Source organism: Bolinopsis microptera, chromosome 4, assembly GCF_026151205.1.
Source record: "Bolinopsis microptera isolate Bmic1 chromosome 4, MBARI_Bmic_1.0, whole genome shotgun sequence".
In the NCBI taxonomy this organism is placed as follows: domain Eukaryota; kingdom Metazoa; phylum Ctenophora; class Tentaculata; order Lobata; family Bolinopsidae; genus Bolinopsis; species Bolinopsis microptera.
In genome coordinates, this window is record NC_087075.1 from 4,127,625 (window position 1) to 4,152,517 (window position 24,893).

The 24,893-nt window shown below is 37.9% G+C and overlaps 1 protein-coding gene across 2 annotated transcripts; it reads right to left on the reverse strand.

The window, feature by feature from the left end:
* Nucleotides 1-631: 631 nt before the first annotated feature.
* Nucleotides 632-18,100, reverse strand: LOC134814433 (four and a half LIM domains protein 2-like). 2 transcript variants are annotated; one of them, XM_063822547.1, is made up of 11 exons: nucleotides 18,048-18,100; nucleotides 16,816-16,893; nucleotides 16,541-16,648; nucleotides 11,042-11,057; nucleotides 7,593-7,756; nucleotides 7,189-7,246; nucleotides 4,775-4,904; nucleotides 4,422-4,498; nucleotides 3,943-4,085; nucleotides 3,428-3,565; nucleotides 632-1,014 (listed from the first exon to the last, which is right to left on the reverse strand). In XM_063822547.1, the coding sequence occupies exons 1-11, from the start codon at nucleotides 18,049-18,051 to the stop codon at nucleotides 932-934; spliced, it is 999 nt and encodes a 332-aa protein (XP_063678617.1). In that variant the 5' UTR covers nucleotides 18,052-18,100; the 3' UTR covers nucleotides 632-931. The 2 variants fall into 2 exon arrangements, with proteins under 2 accessions (XP_063678617.1, XP_063678616.1); XM_063822546.1 differs by lacking the exons at nucleotides 7,593-7,756; nucleotides 11,042-11,057 and having other exon boundaries at nucleotides 633-1,014.
* Between the last annotated feature and the right edge of the window lie 6,793 nt (nucleotides 18,101-24,893).

Here is a 24,893-nt window from a genome sequence, read left to right on the forward strand (position 1 = left end):
GTGCGTTTCACACTTTTGATTTAGTGTGGAATTTATGTGTGGATCTTAGGCATGGACACAAAGGACTGGTTGTTCGCGTCATGAACATTCCTTTTTAGAATAGCTCGGTTTTTAAACTTTTTAGACTATAACCGTCAACCGTGTATTTTTCAGGACAGGTTTCGGTTTTTTCGTTTTTGACTTTCATTTTATCTTTATTTTTTAATATTTAGATCCGACACAATGTTTATTGTAATGATCATTTTATTTTGAAATCCTTTGAAATCCTTGAAATCCTTTTTTGAAATCCATCACTAATTATACGCCACATGCTTCAAGCTTGCATGTTAATTACTTGATGACGTATATGGTGGATCATATCACTCCGGCCCTAAAGTCTGGCAGCCCTGCTAACTGTAGATTTAGACCAGGATGAAACCGCTACAGAGTATGATTTAGAAGAGTGACTGATACAGATAATGTGATTTTTTATCTCGCGAGATTTTCAGATCTTCTTCAATTTGATTGTGTTTTGATTAAATATTTTACATTGTGGTATATGATACTGGATGTGAACCGGTTGGATTTGTTTTTTATTTTGACTCTATTACGAATTCCGATTAGATTTCAGACGCCTGAAATATATAACATTCATACTCGTGCAATAAATAAATAAATCGCTCGGTATTAGCCACAAATTGTTAATGGTAAAATACATGAAAAACTTTTCAAATTGTATAAAAATGCCTTTATGCTAATACTATCAAATCAGAATATATAAATCTACTTTTTACGTCAAATTAAATCAATTCAAATTTTGTCTCTAAAAATCTTAATACAGTGCATAAATAATAATAGAAAATTTAAAGGCACAAAATTCGTAGTAACCATTTTCAGTGTTACATATTTTTAATATCAAATTATCTCATGCAGTAGTTTCTTGATGGTTTATTTACTTTTTACAATCGGCGTGTTTAAAGTCCTTTCCATTTACAATCCTTATGTTCTCGTGGTCACCAACTTTGAATGCTTCGTCTGAAATAGAAAATGTTATGTTGAACTGAAGTAAGAAGAAGAAAGGTTAGAAAATAGAATATAGCATCTATATAATATGTTAGTTAGTTGTCATCCGGCCAAACATTAAGCAACTTATATTGCAGTACCATTTATCATTAGTATATCAAAATATGTCATTGTAATTTTGCATGGCTGAAATGTGACGCTTGATTTATATATATAATAATTAATTGAATTTTCAAATAAAATAAAAAATAGCATGTATTTACTATTATCAGTGTCGTATAAATCAAATAAAGTCGTATAAATCAAATAAAAACAAAAACTACAGAACTGTAGTGCACCAATTACCACGGGACACTGTGGCTTAAACAAACACCTCCACACCATTCGCAAATCAAGCACCAGTGCTTGTCCTATGTGCGGCGACGAAGAAGAGACTGTCTCACACTTTATTGGACAGTGTCCTGCTATTGTCCAAATAAGAGGTCAATATTCCCAGGACTATTACCTTTCCGTCAACGACATATTTGACAACCTGAACCAACACATTTCCACTATTGTCAATTTCGCAAACCGCACTAAACGCTTAATTGAGCCCTAGGGGCTGGACCAGACCGGTGTGACATAGCGACTACTCACATGTTGTCTTAGCTCATCTTCCTTTTCCACATCCAGCTGGCACTTAAGTGTTTCTTCATGACTCATCCCCCCTCATAACACTTTCCATTATCCTCCACTATACAGTGTACAGTATTTGACCAAAACCCATAATCATGGGTAGAGTGGACCGCTGCCAGTGTCTCTCTTTTCCAAACAAAAGGAAATGATATTAATTTGAATAACCGTCCGCAAATGCAAATTGATATCGAGAATAAAATCGGTCGCTCGCTTTTCCCATTCATTTACGGCTTACGAATTGTAATAAAGCTTATTGAATGGGAAAAGCGAACGACCGATTTCATTCTCGATATCAATTTGCATTTGCGGACGGTTATTCAAATTGATATCATTTCCTTGTGTTTGGAAAAGAGAGACACTGGCAGCGGTACACTCTACCCATGATTATGGGTTTTGGTCAAATATCATCTCCTTTTGATTATAATGTCAGAATAATTTGCTAAGTCGAAATGTAAACTCATAACTTCATGAATATCAATATTAATAAGGAAGTAATTTCAACAATTTTGAAATTTTACCTTTGAAAATATTTCCTTGTGTTTAGGTAAGCATATCTGTCGATAACTGACTGAATACGAAACTTTTTATGCATTCAAGTTGGCATTACATTAATATATAATGACATTTAAAATATCGTGGGTAAGCAGAATTTATTCGAAATCACGAATGAGAAAAATTCTCGCCTTTCGCACGTGCAAACTTTTAGCGGACGTTGCCTGCGCATACAATATTGAATCACCGTAAATTTTTGCATAGTGTTATTTTATATATAGTTTGATAAGCATGCAAAGTTTCATGAGAAGGTTTCAAAAAGAACTTGGATCACAACGGGACTCCAAAGTTGATAAAAATTGTGAAAACAACAATTTTCAGTGATTTTAGTAATTTTAAATCAATTTGGGCGTGTCAAAAATCAAGTTTTTAAAACGGTTTACTTGATGACTTCACCAAGTGGTAATTATGACGTTGAATTATTTTTCGTGTACCGTAAACTAAAGTCTAAACAATTATCCTCAAGACCTGTGGTCTGAAATGGCTGTATCGTTCATACTTTTGAATCTACGGACACTTGAATTACGGACTACATTTGACTACAATTGACTGCCAAAGCGTTTATACATACATCTATATACATATACTTCACGACAATCTGTTGTAAAACAGGGGTTCCATAAAACCCACTTCCCGATACTCTTGAAACATGAAATTTTTTACAGTCGATTTAGTCAGCGTCTAGACGCCCTGCAAAGTTTCAGATCTCTAACTCAATTTTAACATGGTTTTTAAGGCACCTGAATATGGCGATTTTGGGTTTTTTACCGAATTTCGTATAACATGCTGGCGCATATTTTGCGCAAATTTCTTAAAAACCTCCACATTACTATTTCTTATTCCTGTCATCTTTAACATTGAATTAGAATGTTTTGAGCTTAAATATACCTACTGAACTACTTTCGATGAGTCTTAATGCCTGAAAAACAATAAAGGGGTATAATAGTATAAGGGGTAAATAGTATTGTGAATATAAGGGCGACGGTAATGCTTGCCAGCATTGTGATACACTTTGAATTCTCCGGCATCCTCCCCTATAGGACTACCATACCCCAGAGGTAGGCAAAGCATCCACATGCTTGATGATATCCTCTCGGGAAGAAAGTTAAAGTTCCAACAAACAATTTCGAGAAGAAAGTTAAAGTTCTGACTTAAAGCTTTAAAGTATGCAAAAAATTTAAAGCTCTTGTAAACTCACCACAGACATAGCAGTTCACACAGGCATGATGAAAGGAACTCTCTTTGTAGATTAGACTAGTGCCAGCGATAGGTTTACTGCACACCGCACATTTGCTACGAAAGTGATCGTTGTTGCAGCCCATGCATACTGGGTTACCTGTTGTTGTTTTAATCAATTACTATTATTAATCATTATTATTAGAGGTCTTTAATAAACTAGTTTAATTTTAAATTGTTGTTGAATATTTTCACCTCACCTTTAAGAACCGCTGATCTGCAGCTCATCTGACATGGTTAGTACCTGACACTTGTGTCAGTTGCTAACCATATGGGCGGTATAATGCAAGCATATCATTTCAAGAAGTATGAAATGTTCTTGCTTCTATTTTACTATTTAAGAGAATTTTTCGAATTATAAGTAAGATGAGAAATGGAGAAATCATCGATTATAGCACGGCAACATTTTTCTGATTAGACGTTTCTACTATTATTATTTGTATTAAACTTATAAATTGTGAAAAAATAAAAACCTACCGAGGTTAGTAAGAAACTGTTCCTTAGAATCAATCTTCCTATCACAGTGAGAACACTTGAAACAGTCATGGTGCCAGTGTTTGTTCAGGGCCACTACCCACGCTGACTCTATTTCTTTTTCGCATCCTGCACACACCTTCTCCCTGTACATTGGTAAATTAGTTTTAAATTGTTAGTTTAAAACTTTAAAATATACTGATTTTAAATACTAATTTTACCACGACAAATAGTTTTATCCTTAACCGTTTTGGCGTCTTGCGTAGCATAAATAGTAAATTTAACATAGTTACAGATAAGTATTAGTTCATCAAATTCCGACGAGATATCAAAAATTCGGAATGACACTGTGTTAATAGTCAACTGATAAATAGAAACCAATGAAGGGGTTTGAAACCAATTAACAGATCAATATCCTTCACGATGAATTAAAAATTGATGTGCAGCATTATTTAGAAATATTATATAAAATATGTACATACTTGACATCAAGACCAGCAACTCCTTTGGTAACCTTACAATCGCCACATTTTGGAACATGTTTACCGTCAACTTCCACCTGGAACATACGAAATTAAGTTAATTAATTGATCAATTAATTAACTTAATATAATTTAATTGGATTCAATCAAATGACGAGTCAGAGAGTAAAGCGATCTCTACAAATTTAACTTTTAAACATGGCCTTAGTGCCTTTCATTGCAAAATGAGGGGCAGCCTTACATATTGCTATGTAGTCAGGGTTTAAACTGACTAAACCAGGTTAAAACATTCCCATACCAACACACAGTGAATAATACACAGTACACAGTACACAAAAAAGGTTGTATCATACCTTGAAGAACTTTTCCTTAGGGTCAATAACTCTGGTGCACTCAGTACACTTGAAGCAGCTGGAGTGCCAAGTGTTACCTAGCCCTATAACCCACGCCTTGTCTATTGCCTCCCCACACCCTTGACAAGTCCTGGGGGAGTAGTAGTTACTTAGTTACCTAGCAACTGTAACCTAGCAACTGTAACCTAGCAACTGTAACCTAGCAACTGTAACCTAGCAACTGTAACCTAGCAACTGTAACCTAGCAACTGTAACCTAGCAACTGTAACCTAGCAACTGTAACCTAGCAACTGTAACCTAGCAACTGTAACCTAGCAACTGTAACCTAGCAACTGTAACCTAGCAACTGTAACCTAGCAACTGTAACCTAGCAACTGTAACCTAGCAACTGTAACCTAGCAACTGTAACCTAGCAACTGTAACCTAGCAACTGTAACCTAGCAACTGTATCCTAGCAACTGTAACCTAGCAACTGTAACCTAGCAACTGTAACCTAGCAACTGTAACCTAGCAACTGTAACCTAGCAACTGTAACATAGCAACTGTAACATAGCAACTGTAACCTAGCAACTGTAACCTAGCAACTGTAACCTAGCAACTGTAACCTAGCAACTGTAACCTAGCAACTGTAACCTAGCAACTGTAACCTAGCAACTGTAACCTAGCAACTGTAACCTAGCAACTGTAACATAGCAACTGTAACATAGCAACTGTAACCTAGCAACTGTAACCTAGCAACTGTAACCTAGCAACTGTATCCTAGCAACTGTAACCTAGCAACTGTAACCTAGCAACTGTAACCTAGCAACTGTAACACAGCAACTGTAACCTAGCAACTGTAACCTAGCAACTGTAAACTAGCAACTATAACCTAGCAACTGTAATCTAGCAACTGTAACCTAGCAACTGTAACCTAGCAACTGTAATCTAGCAACTGTAACATAGCAACTGTAACATAGCAACTGTAACCTAGCAACTGTAACCTAGCAACTGTAATCTAGCAACTGTAACCTAGCAACTGTAACCTAGCAACTGTAATCTAGCAACTGTAACCTAGCAACTGTAACCTAGCAACTGTAACCTAGCAACTGTAACCTAGCAACTGTAATCTAGCAACTGTATCCTAGCAACTGTAACCTAGCAACTGTAATCTAGCAACTGTATCCTAGCAACTGTAACCTAGCAACTGTAACCTAGCAACTGTAACCTAGCAACTGTAACCTAGCAACTGTAATCTAGCAACTGTAACCTAGCAACTGTAACCTAGCAACTGTAACCTAGCAACTGTAACCTAGCAACTGTAATCTAGCAACTGTATCCTAGCAACTGTAACCTAGCAACTGTAACCTAGCAACTGTAATCTAGCAACTGTAATCTAGCAACTGTAACCTAGCAACTATAACCTAGCAACTGTAATCTAGCAACTGTATCCTAGCAACTGTAATCTAGCAACTGTATCCTAGCAACTGTAACCTAGTAACTGTAATCTAGCAACTGTAACCTAGCAACTGTAACCTAGCAACTGTAACCTAGCAATTGTATCCTAGCAACTGTAACCTAGCAACTGTATCCTAGCAACTGTAACCTAGCAACTGTAAACTAGCAACTATAACCTAGCAACTGTAACCTAGCAACTGTAACCTAGCAACTGTATCCTAGCAACTGTAACCTAGCAACTGTAACCTAGCAACTGTAACCTAGCAACTGTAACCTAGCAACTGTAACCTAGCAACTGTAACCTAGCAACTGTAACCTAGCAACTGTAACCTAGCAACTGTAACCTAGCAACTGTAATCTAGCAACTGTAACCTAGCAACTGTAACCTAGCAACTGTAACCTAGCAACTGTAACCTAGCAACTGTAATCTAGCAACTGTAACCTAGCAACTGTAACCTAGCAAGTTATCAGAAACACAGAACATTGCTGTGCTTGTTTACAGTTTTTAGTAACAATCTTATTAATATGAAGGATGGATCCTATATATAAAATCGACCAACAACAAATAGACGATAACATTAGTAGCAGCTATATAGCAACTGTAACCTAGCAACTAGATAACATTAGTAGCAGCTATTAGAAAACTAGTAGTAGCAGCTATATATATATTAGCAACTGTAACCTAGCAACTAGATAACATTAGTAGCAGCTATTAGAAAACTAGTAGTAGCAGCTATATATATATTAGCAACTGTAACCTAGCAACTAGATAACATTAGTAGCAGCTATTAGAAAACTCGGACTGAAAAAGAACCAGGTATGCAAAGATAACATTATCAACATAAATTTATAAATTTATAAATTTATAAATTTATAAATTTATAAATTTATTAATTTATTAATTTATAAATTTATAAATTTATAAATTTATAAATTTATAAATCAACATATCAACATATATATTACGAATAGCTTACTTGGATTCTCCGATAGAAGGATCGTCTTTTTTAGCGCAGTCTACACAGGTTCTCACACCTGGGGGTGAAGTTATTTTAATCACTTAATGAGAAGAGAAGGTTAGTTGTTACTTCTTTAGAGAATCAATCCTGGTTTATTTTGGGGAATTTTTAAATGGGCATCGATAAAATTTGATTGAGCACTTTAAGTTTAATGGGTGAAAATTTCGATGGAAATTTAAGACTTTTATTATTTATATGTGCACCTCTAATAAACCCATTGCAAATAAAAAGGAAAAACGCATTGTTTGACTGATAAACTAGTACCTTCATTAAATTTGTAAGGTAATTAAACTTAAAATTATTATTTACATTGTATTAACTTATTAATATTCATAACATAAAAGAATTATTCATCAGTATACCTCCGTTATGTTTAAGTGACTCATGAGCCCCAATCATCCGGTGGCACTTATGGCACGTAAAACACTCCTTATGGTATTTAGCCTTAGAGAAGAGTATCCAGGTTTTGTCTGTTATCTTGGTGAAGCAGGCCGGACACGTGGCCGATGACATGATGCAGCGATTACTCTATATACAAACGTATGCTATTAGTGTAGGGCTGAAATGTGCTTTAAATATAGATTAGATAGGAACTCAAGAAATTGCAAAGTCAAGAAATTGAGAAAACAACAAAAGTACAGTAATATAATGATGAGACAAACAAAGCACAAATAAAGCACAAATAAAGCCCAAACAAAGCACAAATAAAGCACAAACAAAGCACGTGCAACCTGCGTCAGAGCCTTGAGTATCCACGTGAGATTGTCGCACACGTGGAAGAGGACATTCGAGGAGGAGACATTATTAGAAGAGGACATTTATAGTCATTACTCTTTTTTACCTAGTTCAAGGCTTGTAAGAGTCTACATATTTCGCAGCATTTGTAGGATCATAACATAGTTTTAAAAACTATTTCTAATTGATATGGTTCAGCGAGACTCCCAATAAACTCAAACAGAGCCTTTTGATATTTATATCCTTATTTATAGCTTAGTAAGTTAAATTGCATTCCTACGCAAATGTTAAAGAGGCCCCTTCCAGCCATTGCCACTGCGAATTTAACCTAAAACCTGCCCAGTTAATAGCGAAGACTGCGAAATTACCACTCCTGCCTAGTAATCTAATTTACCCTGTCCAGATCAGCAGTATATTACACTAAATCCGCAGGTTTTCTCTTAATTTTTAATGTCAAAACCTGCCTAATTAACTAGTGATCCTGCATCAACAGCGCAGGTATTTGTTATTTGGCAGGTTTTCTATTAACTTGGCAGGATTTGCTATAAAATTATCAATCCTTTCCGGATGGATTACGGCAGTGATAAAGTTAAATCGGCAGGTTTTCCATTAACTTGGCAGGATTTTTTATAAAATTATCAATCCTTGCCGGATAGATTACGGCAGTGATAAAGTTAAATCGGCAGGTTTTCCATTAACTTTGCAGGATTTGTTATAAAATTATCAATCCATGCCAAATAGATTATAATACTATAATCTTATTATGGCAGCGTTAAATTTATAAATTGGCAGGTTTCTTTTATCTTTCTTTTAAGTTCTTAAGTTATTTGGAATTTTGCTTATTTGGCACCAAAACTAAAATTCAATAAAACCGAGTTGATTAGCGCAGTCAAGAAATTGGCCGGAGTTGATAAAAAGCTGACAACCATGGCACTGAATCTCTATATACTTATATAGTACGGTACCGCAACAATTGACCCCCTCCCCCCCCCCCCCCCCCCCCCCTCCGACAAATGACCCCCTGATGCAATCTACCCCCGACAATTGACCCCCCATGTAATTACACTGGGGTCAATTCAGGGTTAGGGTAAGGGTTAGGGTTAGGGTCAGGGTTAGGGTCAGGGTTAGGGTCAGGGTTAGGGTCAGGGTTAGGGTCAGGGTCAGGGTCAGGGTTAGGGTCAGGGTCAGGGTTAGGGTTAGGGTTAGGGTTAGGGTTAGGGTTAGGGTTAGGGTCAGGGTCAGGGTTAGGGTCAGGGTTAGGGTTACTGGGTAACACGACTCCTGTCAGCGACATCTGTCCGACAGCGACATCTGTCCGACTCAGGGTACCAGAAAAAACGACATTTGTCCGAAATTTTGATCTGATTTCAATACAACACATTTCCAATTAGAGACGTGATCTGAACTGTTAATTTGAATACGTAACATTGCCAATTTGAGATATGATCTGAGCCATAGTGTACTACTAGTTTATTTTCGACCTAGGCAGGCAGGCATGAAGCAACTGCGTTGTGAATGGCGAGCTCGTAGTCCATGAGAATTGAGAATGTATTGTGGTTGGTAGCCCCAAGGCCTCAGTAGCCCAGGTGTCTATGTCCTCGAACATGTTGCGGTAGAGGGTCGTCGATTTTCCAGGAATGAGTCCTTAGAAGAGGGGGAGGTGCCAGCCGTCAGGGAAGAGTCCGTGGACTGTGAAGAGCTGATGGAAGAGATTAGGTGCGGATTTGAAGGTACCGTTGGGCGTTGACTACGCAATGCTCCGCGTCCACCATATGATCTGCGTTCTTAGGAGTCCCCCAAAGGAATGATCGACGAGTCTATTCGTCCCATCCAGAGTCCCAGAGCATCATTGGACTGTCGTCGGTAGAGAGGATTTAGTTTGCAGGAATGGATAGCGTTTCCAGATCTCTCGGGTCTGTTTGCTGCAGATCTGGGTCTGTTTACTGAAGATTGGTTGCCATTGTGAATTGCGATAACTGATCTCCATACGGCTGCTATCCTATATGTACTCATGTAGGCTGTGTCCTGTGATGTGATCGACAGCTTGTTAGTGTACGGCTAGCACAATCCTGTCCTTAAATAGTCAATCACGTATCGATGGATCAGATCTCAATGGATCAAATCAGCATTCGAACAATGGGAGCAACGTCACGAAATTACCCGTGAGTTTGTGAAATACGAATGTGAACCGAAATTACAATATGATCCGAAATTCGGACAGATGTCGCCAAAAACGACTCCTGTCCGACAGCGAAATCTGTCCGAAATCCCCAATTCGGCTGTCGGACAGATGTCGCTGTCGGACAGATGTCGCCCAATCGGGTTACTGTTAGGGTTAGTATAATAAATATATTTGTTTGGTCAATTGTCGGGGGGGGGGGGGGGGGTCAATTTTCAAGTATTATATCACTTGCACCGTTTAGCTCCACGTGGTTTCTTAAGCTTAAATACTTAACTGTCCTGTCAAGATAAAGTAAATCACTATCACCTCTCATTCTTAATAAGTTAGTAAGCAAGCATCTGATCATTTTAAAACAGTCACCTCCCAATTTAGCAAGTTCTTACATCTATATTACAGTCTACACCCTTCAATAATGGGATAATATGTTTGGCCGGTAGAGGGTCCGCAGTAGTCCCATTACAGCATTACCTCATTACCTTAGCATTGCTGTACAGTCTACAACTACTATAAGAGTATAAGATATACATCCTTCACCAAAACTGGTTTGTCCGCTTTCTATTACTAATTTTCCGCTGAAAGTGCCACATCAGTGATCAATTAATATTGGTAAATAGCAATAATTTGAGTTATAGGTTGACCTCCCACTTAGAGCATATGTGGGAGGTCAACCTATAAATTATAGTACGAGCTATTTCCAATTCGTGAATACGAATTTCGATTAAGGTCCAACTTATTAAGTGTCACTTTAACGTGTGACAAATTTCCGATCAAATATCTCATAATCTGAAAATAACTGCATATTTAGAACTATTATATTAATTGTAATTGAAGATTCTTTCAGAATCACTTCATTCACTAAATCTTACAATGTGAACAATGAACAGGTAGAGGCACTGCAACTGAAAAAGTGCTGTCCTCACTACTTAAGTACATAGCAATCTAATCTAAAAATGGCAACCTAAGAACTGAAGTTAAGCAAACAGTTATTTTCCAATAATCGGATTTTATACATACTTTTATACTCAAACTTATCATAGACCCCGTGTTGGTAACAGTGGATAATATGCAGTGGCGAAACGTACCTAAGAGGCCGCAGCTGCACCCCCCCCCCCCCCCCCCCCCCCCATCCCCTTCCGCATAGCAGGGGTTGCCGGAGTGTCGGGCGGTCGTTTCGCCACTGACTAGTGACTGCATGTATAAAAGTATAATCTATAGAGCCATGTAGGCATGTACCTAGCATTCTGTACTTCTGTAGCTTTGCACAAACCAAGTCTCAGTCCTACACCCTACCTAGTAATAAGGTTATACGATCATTACAGTATTCCACATTGTACACTCAAATTATCCAAAACCCCTGCCAATATAGGTTTAATCACGCCACAAGTTGATTCAAATTATCTCAACTTACGCAGGAATTGCGTTAAATCTGCAGCATTCGACTTTATATTTAACGGAAAACCTGCCAAAATAGAGCAAACCTGCCGAGAGTAGGTGAAAGGTGAGGCAGGTTTTGTGTTAATTTTGCAGGCTTTTCTATAAATCAACAACTCGATTAAATAATTAAATCTCTGCACGAATACGATAAATAGGCAGGTTTTCGGTTAATTTTGCAGGAATCATTTTAAGACTTCAAATTGATTATCAGTCTTAATGTAAAACCTGCCAAATTAGGTGGCAGGTGGCAATGGCTGGAAGGGGCCTTTAAAGGTTCACATGATTCACAACCTAATGAAATTGAGTAGAGATTTAAAAAGTAAGAAACTAAGAAATGATAACAATAAAGTGAGCAAGAAAATCCATGATGACGAGACAAACAATGTCCGTTTACAGTTTACACTCGCAAGGAGGAGGACAGATGTTAACATTAACCAGAAACCCTGGTTTTAACAAGTTTTAACAGGTTCTACTACTGACGCTCGGAGTACAGCTGTCGAGTACTGTTGACTGTTGAGTACTTCAGCACTCGACAGCTGTACTGCAGTTGTGCAGTGAAACTGTGGCTGTATAATAGGGTGATTAATAATAATTAGCACTCATTATATTCTAATAATAGGGTGATTAGTAACAATCTAGTAATAATGTAATAATGTAATAATGTTAACTGCTAGGAGCTGCAGTTAACATTAACCAGCAACTTTGGTGTCTAACGTATTTTAACAAGAGACGTTAGGAGAAAGCAGCGAAGATAGTTGAAAGATTGGCAGAATAAAGTGCCGAGTACTTACTAATAAACAATCTACGATAAAACTGTGTGTCTACCCATACAATTATAACAAGATGTAGACGTAAGCCACGTAAAGGTAAATATTCACGAGCAACAGCTTTGTTTAACCATCTTTAACACGGTCAGACACATCTCTGATCAGCACTTGTCAGAAACATCTCTGAGCAGCATTAACAGAGCTGCTGGAGCCTGGAAGCGTGACAGAATGGACTTTTAACTTATTAAGTAGGTATAGCACTCATCAACACGTGTTATTTGTCACGTGTTATTTGTCACGTGTTATTTGTCGGTGGTGAAGTAGGAGTTAGTGACCTCTTATTTCTCCGGTTCAACGCGAAAGTAACAAGGCGAGAATAAGTAGTGCTGAGAAAGAATAGACGAGACTAAGCTGCCTAGAATAATCTAAAAATAAATCGTCACGTGTCACATGTTTTATAATTCCTCAGTTGTGCGGCGAGAAACAGAAGCAGCAACGCTAAGGAAAAATAAAACCAACCGTATTATATACAACCACTAAAAGTGTGCGTATGTGATGTATATATTAAATAATATATATCAGCAATATATTGGAGAATCTTAGGGCTTTAATTGGGACAAAGGAGTCTGACAAGTGAGCCAGACATATCAACTGTAACCTAGCAACTGTAACCTAGCAACTGTAACCTAGCAACTTATCAAACTGTAACATTGGGTTGTCTGGCTCAGCGAGGTATTGACATTGGTCAGTAGCAACGTGTGCAAAGGGAGGGGTACAAAAGATATACAACAAGAGCTATAATATAGCAGTAGAAGGGCTTTCTAGCAACTTTTAATCAGGTTAGAAAAAGCAGGGAACAATTATAGACTGAAACAAGAATCTGAAAATAAACAATAGACGCCTATAAATATGCGGCTCCCAGACATTTGTCGAGGAAGTACTAGGGGTGGAGCCAATACAGAAGAGCTATATAATAACATCTAATCGAGGACTTGTCACCAAGTTATTGACAGGTAGGGAGCAGTATCCCTATAATCCTAGCAACCAGGGCGCAACCAGGGAGCAATGAACATAGCATCCCTACAATCCTAGCAACCAGGGCGCAACCAAGGAGCAATGAACATAGCATCCCTACAATCCTAGCAACCAGGGCGCAACCAAGGAGCAATGAACATAGCATCCCTACAATCCTAGCAACCAGGGCGCAACCAAGGAGCAATGAACATAGCATCCCTACAATCCTAGCAACCAGGGCGCAACCAAGGAGCAATGAACATAGCATCCCTACAATCCTAGCAACCAGGGCGCAACCAGGGAGCAATGAACATAGCATCCCTACAATCCTAGAGCAACCAAGGCGCAACCAAGGAGCAATGAACATAGCATCCCTACAATCCTAGCAACCAGGGCGCAACCAGGGAGCAATGAACATAGCATCCCTACAATCCTAGCAACCAGGGCGCAACCAAGGAGCAATGAACATAGCATCCCTACAATCCTAGCAACCAGGGCGCAACCAGGGAGCAATGAACATAGCATCCCTACAATCCTAGCAACCAGGGCGCAACCAAGGAGCAATGAACATAGCATCCCTACAATCCTTAGCAGGGGTAATACTGAGCTAGCGGCGATTTTGTGAGTTCCTAACTACTGAGTCTAAAACTAGTACTACGTTTTTAATGAAACTTATAGCTATAATTCCTTGGAAGCTAATTGGTCATGAGAAATCTGAATTTAAGATCACTTTGTTTTTAACAATGCAAATTTTATGTAAAATAGTAACATTAGTATGACGACGGGTTTACTACTACTACTACTATTACATATGAAATATCAATAGGAAACCACAGGTAAAAGAAAACTCGCTTATTGGGTCATAAAATGTCGACAGAAACATGGCTTGTTTTACTGGAGTACGTGATGCTAGTGCCATTAGCTAATAGATATTATTAATGACACAAATATGTCACACTAATGTGACATCACCTGACAGACATTATCGGGCTCTCATACCCATTATGCTGAGTATCCTCGTTATTGGTACGTACTAAGTTCAGTCAACAGCTGTGCAACAGACTAATCACGAGATTCTTATTGTCCTAGCGAATTGTCGTTCGATTTTATGAAGCTTAAAACGTAAGAGTAACGGTTTAAGTAACGTTTAGGTAAAGTAGCGTCTCGTCAGTTGATGAATTATAAATATAAGCAGCCAAACAAAACAGAATAAGGAAACAGAAAGATCCAGTATCCACAACACGACGTCAAAAACGAAACAAACTCATAACAAATTCTACAACATGACCTAAAAAATAAAATAAAACAAACTCATAACAAAATCTACGACAAGACCTTAAAAACAAAACAAACTCATAACAAATTCTACAACACGATCGAGCACTCAGCACTCAGCACAACCTAGCTTTGTGAAGCATGTAAAGGATTGTCTGAATGACTGACCCGTGTAGGAGCTAATCAAGAGAACTACACGTTACCCACCACACATAATGTTATGACACGATCATTCATGTAATTTCATGAAATCATACCTTTATAAATAACACGTGACGTACATAATATGTCACGTGACGTATGTTTTGTGTGACGTGTGTTACATATTTAATATTTATGTCACATAATGTCTTGTATGACATTCACCCCAGTCTCCTAATAAGTTACAGCTATACGCGACAAATATTTGTAGTGTGGAGATCTTGGGAATTCTTAATATGCTGGTGATGCCATAAATATGTTAAATATGTTAAATATGGTATGTAAGATCCTTATTGCGTAATAAGTCAATAAACGACTTTGTTAAATTCAGACTTCTATTCAAATCAAATCACAAATTTTATGCATCAACATGTTCACGATTTTTAGTCCAATATGAAATAATTGAGTGAAATCGAAAAGAGAAAGATCACCAAATCATGTTTATATTTTAATTTATTCAGTATTTTCTAGATTGGGATAAATCCAGCGAAATAACTTTAATATTAATAAACCAACTTTTATTTCAAATCACGGAATTCCCAAAATCATTTCTAATTCACTCGAATTTGATACAACATTTTTTGAATTACTAAACTATGTCTGTGAGAGTCTCTAAGTTTCGATGGAGAATGTTAGGACATATCTTAAGAGGACAGGAAGACTCACCAGCATACACCTCTATGTTATTTGCTATAAATTCTGATATTTTTATGGAAGGGAGACGGGGTAGACCATGTTTAAACTTATTAGATGTTATTAGAAAAGACTTGACTAGAAGAAATCTTGATATTAGACTTAAGAATTTGACTGATTTCGAAGACCTTAGATTTTTAGCTTTAGATAGGGAGGAGTGGAAGAAGTTAGAAGATGGTTGATGTTTTTGTTTTCTTTTTTATGCGTTTTGATATCTATAAGGTGCCTAGGATGCTCTTTTAAAGAGATATTTCGTACTTTGAAAGATTTACTACTACTACTACTAAACTACCAATAAGTTTAGCCTGTCGCCCTTAAAAGACTTTGAGGCAATGCAAGCCATAGTATAGCATTCACTAATGTGTAATAACAAGTATCCAATGCATGGATACTATCCATCAAAAAAGGTAGGGTAAATTTTTGAAATACCATTGAAACCTTACTTGAACTTACATTAACTTTAAGATTTATTTATTATTTATTTATTTACTAAATGTGCGTCATGACACAGCCATAAAACTACCTTACTTTATGTTACAGTTATAAAACTGTGTAATGTCGGAATGTGGTGAATGATTATCGGCGTTTTAAGTTTACAATTTGAAGACCTCGCCTATATCTCATGACGTGTTAGCGTGTTAATAATACCTGACAACTATAACAAGCTATGAGAGTATGAGGTATTTGACACATTTTTATGACCTCATATTATACTTACTTATAACTTTGTTATTTTTTTATTAAATTTCTGAGTTTTAGATTGTTAAAAAGTTTGTACGGCTTAATTTACCTTCCATATACGTGCAATAAACGATAATACAACGTCACACACATATGTGATTTATTAAAATTTAGTTGCATTTTATATTTAAATGAATAAGTATAACAACACTGAGCAGCACATCAAGAATTACAGAAATAAAACATTTGATCAAACATTCAAACCAAACACCAAACACCAAACACCAAAATTAAACTATTAAATGATAAAATCTACTGAAGAACTTACCCTTATCAAAGAAGAAAGACTTCTTAGAGTCAATGGGCATTTTACAGGAGTCACAACTGAAACAGTACCTGTGCCACTTCTGGTCGAGCGCTACCACCCACTTCATACCTGCCACAACATATGTCATTTTAATTTAATCTGTATCACTATCAAATTGGTATCAAATTTATTTTATGAGTAGTATTGAAAGTACGTACAAATAAAACTAAAAACTGAAAAAATAAAAGTATTAAAGCTTAAAAGTATTAAAACATTAAATTAATAAAACTTTATACCTATAGGTTTAGAGCACCCTGCACAAAGTGTTTCTCCTTTTGTAGACTTCTCAGCCATATTCAGGGTTCCGTTCCCAGCTGTGGAATTATGATTTAATAAATCGCGTTAAAATGTACTTAAATTCGAGTTATTCAATATTTGCTTTAGATTAGAAGATCATTATAACTTTTCAGCAGTTTGGGGTGGCCAGCCAATTGTGGTAAAAAGTTTCGAACCGACAAATATGGTGGCTGCAGAAATATAAAGAAAAAACAGTTTCTTCAAAAAGCCGAAAGCAGACCCGGAATCAAACACATATATATTTATATATATATATTATGTGTATATTAATATATAATACTGCCACTGACAATATGTGAACTAAAATGAGGAACAAACATGCGAACTTTGAGAAGTCACATAAATATGCAGATCTTTTATTTCTAGAATCTCACAAATCAACATCGGTTGTGATTAGTGACTGTCATATGAGGTGGTAATATTTTAATAAAAAGCTTTATCAAATTTAAGTTATACATAAAAAAGTAGGATATAACAAAAAAGAAATTTAAAAAAGAAAAGACAAAAATTACAGCCATCAAATAACACATAAATATTCATAAACTGTTGTGTTGATATAAAGATATATTCATAAGTGGTGAAGTGAGAAACAGAATGATGTAAGGGAAGGTGGTACCAGCGATCAAGTTACACGGGTTAAATGTCGTAACTGAGGCTTACAGGGATTAAACAAACTGCCATCTGAGGACCGTTTCGCTGACAACGAACACACGTGTGATGTATAGGATTAAATAAGTCATGTTGAGACGGCTGACGGCTACAAATTCTTTGTTGCATCAAAATGGTCAATCTGGTTATTAAGATCATGCGGCAGACATAAATTAGCTTTATTCCGAATATCCACAAACATATAAACAGTAAGAATGCACAGATAATTCCATTAACAAACTCACACCAGCATGATGCTAAGTGCAGTTGAACGACAAAAGGGCAACAAAATGAAATCAACTCAGCACCACGCAATACACTGACAAATAATAAAACCTCCTCTGCGTTATTTAAACAATACCCATATATTAATATAATATAATAATATATTATGATATACCCCATACTGTATTGTACACTGATTTACCCTGGACTCTATTCAAACGGAGATCGATTTACGTCGGAGATCGATTTACGTCGCCATGGCAATGGTATAAGAGCTCGTGTTTATAACCTAACGTACTCATATCCAATAAGGTATAGTCTGTAACGAACAGGAACGAGAAACCCAGCTGTGATATAATGCCACTGCGCAGTCACAAACTTGACAAATGAGATGTGTTACGCCTGGGTGGCTGACTCGGTAGATTTATAAAATGCATCTGATTTGTGACTTGATATCTGATGTCAACTGGTCACTTTGTTACTCGTGTTAATAGGAAACCGTGTTAGCGAATCAACAAGGGAGGGAGAGAATTAAGTTTCAACTGGACTGATCGCGCTAGGTGCTATATATTAATATATTCGTTGTTTAAATTATATTATGGATAATATTATGAAGGAGCAGCTCCGTTATTTGATACCGATAAATATGATTTGTCAGATCCCTGTAATGGTCATGGATCAGTTAAAAACGACAGCTATTCAAGGTATTAAAGGTATTAAAGATATGATGAGATACAACAATGGGGCAAGGTCTCTATGTTTCGAACCTTGGAGTTGGAACATTAGAGATATTACATTACACACCTGGTGCCTCCCGACATCTTCCTGACCAATCAGAGGGAGGGTAACCGATCACGTGACCATTACCCGACCAATCAGAGGGCTGGACAATAGGAATTCTTCTGGTGGCGTAAGTGGCTGTTCGGGGGAGCACTTTTCAGAGGGGTTTATTACTACTTTACTAGATGTCAGGTGGTCAGGGGAGGAAAAGAATGTTGGAATGTTGGATATAGATTGAACAGACGGTCCTATGTTTGAACTACTTAATAGATTGAGGCCCTGGATCGGAAAGACTGAAAGAAAAATAAAAAATACTCAGAAATAAAGGTTGCTATTATAAGTATAGGGCTGTTACCTTATCGGACCTTATTTGGACGGACATTAAATGAACGGACATAATTATAAACGGACATTAATATGAACGCTAGAAGGCATTCAAAGCCATCAAAATTAAAAATCCGAATTCTTTTTTTTTTTTTTTACGTTTTTTTATTTCAGCAAATGATTTTTAAATCCATTTTTTATACAGTAAGTAAGAAAAGCAGTCGTTCAGCAGTAAACATTTAAAAATATGTGTACATGACCAGTGTCTAATATCACATATCATTTTCATCAAATGGGGTTTCGTGCATGAAATACTAAATAGTCCATGCTTAATTAAAGCATCAGTGATTTATAGCTTTATATGGAAACCTTTTTTCTTCAAACTACCCCAGTCCTGCATTTCAGTGTTAACTTTTACAAGCCATTCGGCGTGAAGTGGTTTTATCTTAGACAACTTTAGGTTAACCTTAACATCACGTGGAGCTTTCCTAGCACAGTTTCATTACCTCCCCTGAGTAATATGAACTATATCAACGTCGGACAATGTCCTTGGAAACACGATTAACCGTAATATCTAGAGGCTAGAACAAGTTTGTCATGTTGGCGGGGACTAGCTCATGAACTATGTCATTGAGTACCGTAATTTCGTTGACTTTTTTCGCCAAGTGACCCTTGAAAACATCATATACCAGTAAAGTTTTCTGTTCCTCCGGCAGACCAAGGAGAACCGTTCCGTTGTAAACTTAATACGGCACAATAAAGTTCTCATAGTTGTCATATTCTGGACGAAAAGTTAGAATTTTTGAAAAAATTTCAACGGACTTTAACTTGGACGGACCTTAAATGAACGGACTTTATTTGGATAATGGATTGGGCGACATCTGTCCGACAGCGACATCTGTCCGACATCTGTCGGACAGATGTCGCTGTCGGACAGGAGTCGTTTTTGGCGACATCTGTCCGAATTTCATATCATATTGTAATTTCGGTTCACATTCGTATTTCACAAGCTCACGGGTAATCTCGTGACGTTCTAATGCTAATGTGATCCCTTAATATCTGATCCATGGATACGTCATTGACTAGTTGAGAACAGGATCGTGCTAGCCGTACCCTACTAACAAGCTGTCGATCACATCACAGGACATGAGTATATATAGGACAGCAGTATGGAGAACAGTTATCACAATCCACAATGGGGTAGTCTACGGTACCTTCAATTCCGCACCTAATCTCTTCCATCAGCTCTTCACAGTCGGCTGGCACCTCCCCCTGTTCTATGGACTCCTTCCTGGAAAAACGACGACCCTCTACTGCAACATGTTCGAGGAGATGGGGGCTACCAACCACAATCCATCCTCATGGACTACGAGCTCGCCATTCACAACGCAGTTGCTTCCGTATGGCCCTCCACTACCAGACGTGGATACAACTTCCACTACAAGAAAGCCCTCCTGAAGCATGTTAACCATACCAACATCTGGGAGGAGTATCTGACTCCAAACTCTCCTGTTCCGGATTTCTTTTTTTCTCGATTGCCTACGTACCGGAGAATGACGTCCATCTGGAGACACCTGAAGCCCCTCCTTCCTATAGACATGGCTGAGTTTGCTTCATACTACGAAAACACTTGGATCGGGACATCAACCACCAATATTGGCATCACGGATTCCATTCAATGCTCTCCTGCTCGAAGCCCACAATCTGGAAGTTCCTTGATCGCCTTAAAGCAGAAAAAGCCCTTACAGACGTGAAGAAAACCAATCTGTGATATTGTAATTTATTGAATTAATTTATATAACATTTATATAACATTTAAACTATTGTCCAATTTATCGACATCAAATGAAAATAAACTATGGTAGTAAACTATGGCTCAGATACATACTATACAACTTAGCAAGTAACAGTTCAGATCATGTCTCTAATTGGAAATGTGTCGTATTGAAATCAGTTCACAATTTCAATTTCGGACAGATGTCGTTTTTTTCTGGTACCCTGAATCGGAAAAATGTCGCTGTCAGACGGTAATCGTACTATATAGTGACAACACTATATAGAGACAATCACTTTATAATGACAGCTGATCTTTGTCATTATATAGTGTGCAAAACGCACACTATATAGTGACTTTTATCTTATATATATCGACTTTTCCTTACTTTTCTTTAATTCTACTTTTAGAATACTACTAAAGCAAATAATTTCATTTAAGTAAAATGTATAACTGTCATAGAAATATAGTACAATCGAAAATGTAAATATCAATATCATATAAAATCCCAATATCATAAAACCGATAATATCAATAATCAAATGTCGAATTCATAGTGCAGCAGAAACAGCAGAGAGATAATCAATGACTTCGTACTCCTGGTTATCGTAGGCTTGCATGAAGGATTCCAGAAGGGAGTCGTACCCAGACGTGGGCGCCGCCGCCGGTACGCCGCCGCCGCCGATAAATTCGACACGCCGCCGCCGCCGATAAATTTCGATCGGCGCGCCGAATGTAAAATTTTTGCCTAAACAGTTAAAAAAATGAGTGACACGCAACAGATAATTTAATTTACGCAACGGATAAATTAATTTGGCCAGCCTCCAAGTCTTGACGTATTCGGGTGTTACAAAAGAATTTGAAACTACATTTCGTAACATCAGTTGTGCCGTTATCGTAGCCAAATATCTGCTTGTTGCTGAACAGAGTATAAATAGTTGCTCTTTCAAATCGTCATACAATTTTGAAATGAACCTTAGCATACAAAGTGTAAATTAGCTTATAAGATGTCAGTCAGTGGTACAATGACTATGTTGCCAAAAAATTGGTTCCAGCCGCCGATACGCCGCTGCCGCCGAGTGAAATACGGCCTCACGCCGCCGCTGCAGCATTTTCGGCGGCGCCCACGTCTGGTCGTACCTTATACACTTGGAAGCTCTCTGGGATGGAGGTCTTCTCATCAGTCTTTCCGTGATCATCTGGTCTGTTAGTCCTTGCTCTAGTTTGAGGGCTTCAAGGAATTTCCAGATGGTAGGATTTGAACACTGGACGAGGCTGCGGAAACCATTATGCCATCCTTCTGCAAGGTTCGAAAAGCGTGGGAGACCAGCTAGACAGCAGTCGTACTGGTTCCAGGACAGGTGATCGAAGCGAGCAGGTCTGTTTGGTGTTATCATCCACGTAGACTCAAAGTATAAGGTTAAGGCATCCATATCTGCGGGGAGGGTAGGTCTAAGGGTCTGCTCGCAACCGCTCGTGCTGTTCGCACCATCTTCGAGAGGCTGTTGGTCTGACACCCAAGGTTAGCTCTGCACTCGAAGTCCAGTCCTGAAAGAACTTCAGCAACGATCCGTTTAGTTGATGTGTCCGATGTCACTGCACGTTCCTTCATCGTCTTCTTAGAGCGATGGACCAAGATCTCTGCTCTTTGTTCATCGTGGTTGTCAGACAGATGTCGCTGTCGGACAGGAGTCGTGTTACCCTTTATTTGAACGGACATTAAGATGAACGTTATATTAGGGCCTCCAGCGTTCAATTAATGTCCGTCCAAATAAGGTCCGATAAGGTAGTTAGCAAGGAGTATTCCTTTAAAGAAAGTTTTAATCACATCAACAAAATATCCATCCCATACAGCCCAATGAAACATAAAATTAAAACACTTTAAACAAAACACAGTTGCCACAAAACCGATCAAAATGCTCTTCCAGCAACCTTTGCTTATCTTGTCAAATTCTAACTTGTTCTCTTCATTGCTTCGCCAGAGAATCTGCAACAAACAAGTATATTATATTTGAGTAATAGTTAAGATTCTGTGATTGTTTTTACCAAACCCCATAATTGGGTAGAGTGGACTGTGGCCACTGCATCGTCTGTCAACTGTGTCTGTATTTCCTTTTTCGGCCCGCGTTATAGCGAGGGGCGTTTTACTTATAGCGAGGTACTTCTGTAATTATTATGAAGTTATCGTAATGTAACTGTCACTTCTTTCTCAGCTCCAATAGTTCATTGTCCGTTTATTTCTAGATTTCCATTGAAGCCACAAAGTAAGAGATTAGATTCTGAATTCAATGGTAAAACGATTTACCATGCCCTCAGTAACTTGCCACTAGGATCATTGTGCTAAGAGAATACATACTATAACTATTGCAGTCACTCTAACTCTTGTTAAATTTACCAAGCCTGTCTGTCCTTGTTAATCTCATACATGGGCACATATTAGGTGCGATGGGTGCGGGATCGCACAATTTACCGTTTTTCGCACACTTCCGCATAATTTATTGTTTTCCGCACATTTCCGCACATTTTGTAATTATCGGCATATTTCCGCATAATCTAGCATTTTCTGCGTAATTTCGCATAATTTTGAATTTTTCGCGTTAAGATTTTCGAGTGTAAAAACCAAAATATGTTAAAAGTCGGGCCCTTTTAGGACCGTGACTCAGGCCCTTTCGGGACCCTGACCCAGGCCCTTTCGGGACCGTGACCCAGGCCCTTTTGGAACTCATGCTTAGGTCATGTGACCCGGTTACCACGTGACCGAGGCCCTTTCGGGACCGTTGCCCAGGCCCTTTCAGGACCGTTACCCAGGCCCTTTCAGGACCGTTACCCAGGCCCTTTCGGGACCGTGACCCAGGCCCTTTTGGAACTCATGCTTAGGCCACGTGACTCAGGCCCTTTCGGGACCGTGACCGAGGCCATTATGGAACCCTCGTCGTTACCGTACTTCGATAATAGTGTATCAGTTATCATTCGTAGGTGATAATAGAAGAATTCGTTGTAGCGTTGGCTTTATAGTGGGCTTAATGGATCTTGGATCAAATGGTTCACAAGTACTGACGATCAATGCCAACAAGCGTGTCACATATTTGCGATCATGCATGGGATCTGATCGACTCTATCAAGAGGCGTCTTCAAATAACTGTATCCTGATTCCTGATCTCTACCAGATCAAGTCACTGTTCTTAGATAACTGAATCTCAACATTCAATTATGGTCTTAGTAAAGAACTACATCCTCAGTAACACATAAACAGACCTATTTTTGATAAGAGCGGCGGTTATACGTTTAGAATTTCCAAAGTCCTTGAGAAAATGCAAAAGAAAACCGCTCAAATTTCGAAAAAATCGCAGCACATTTGCCGCATAATTGGTAAAAATTTACCGCACCTTACCGCACATTTTACCTTTATAGTCGGGTGCGGTACCGCATAATTTCGATTTTTTTACCGCACCTAATATGTGCCTCTGATCTCATACGGGATTACAAACAGACTAAGTCATCTTATATTTAAAGAGAAGAACAAAAAGCACCGTTTAGGGCACCGCCACAAGTATTAGTAGGCTGTAGGACTATTAGCCGGGCTGCTGCGAGCTTAACGTATTTATTTAAGGTACTGCAAGGGAGCCTGTTCGTATAGTCGTTGGCCATAGGAAGATCGATTAACTCCAAGTAGAATTATAAAGGAACGTGAGGACTGAGAGGATTTTCAGGACGCGACTCTGCAGTGGTCGTTTTGACCATTGTTAATGGTCTGGCCCGGCGCGCGCTACTTCGTAGCACTTGCCGTTTTGAGGGATACCTGAGGTTTTTTGAGGGATACCTGAGGAAAATCAAATTTGGGTAGGAAAAATTGTATTTACCAAACTGTTAGTCAGAAATTTATAAAAGTTTTAGTTTACAATCATTTTTATGATATCTTTTTGACTTTCAGTATTTTTATGATTATTTGTCAGACCCATCATCTTTTCGTAGACGAGACAGTAAAGGTAGTGTGCATGTTATTCTGTACAAATGATTAAACTCACATCCATCTACCTTAGAAATCCCCATTCTTCTAATTATTAAAAAACGGCTCATGAATTGTCGTTCTAAGTTGCATTTTTTTCTAAATATGCAGTAGAGTTTTTATAAAAAGAATTTTGTTAATAACTAACTGGACCGAATTATATTGACAAGAATTTACCGTCTTCGCAAAAAACTATATTTTATAAATCTGTGTAAAACATCTCAGTCCACTATTTCCGAACAGCACTGTGTGTCCCTTTG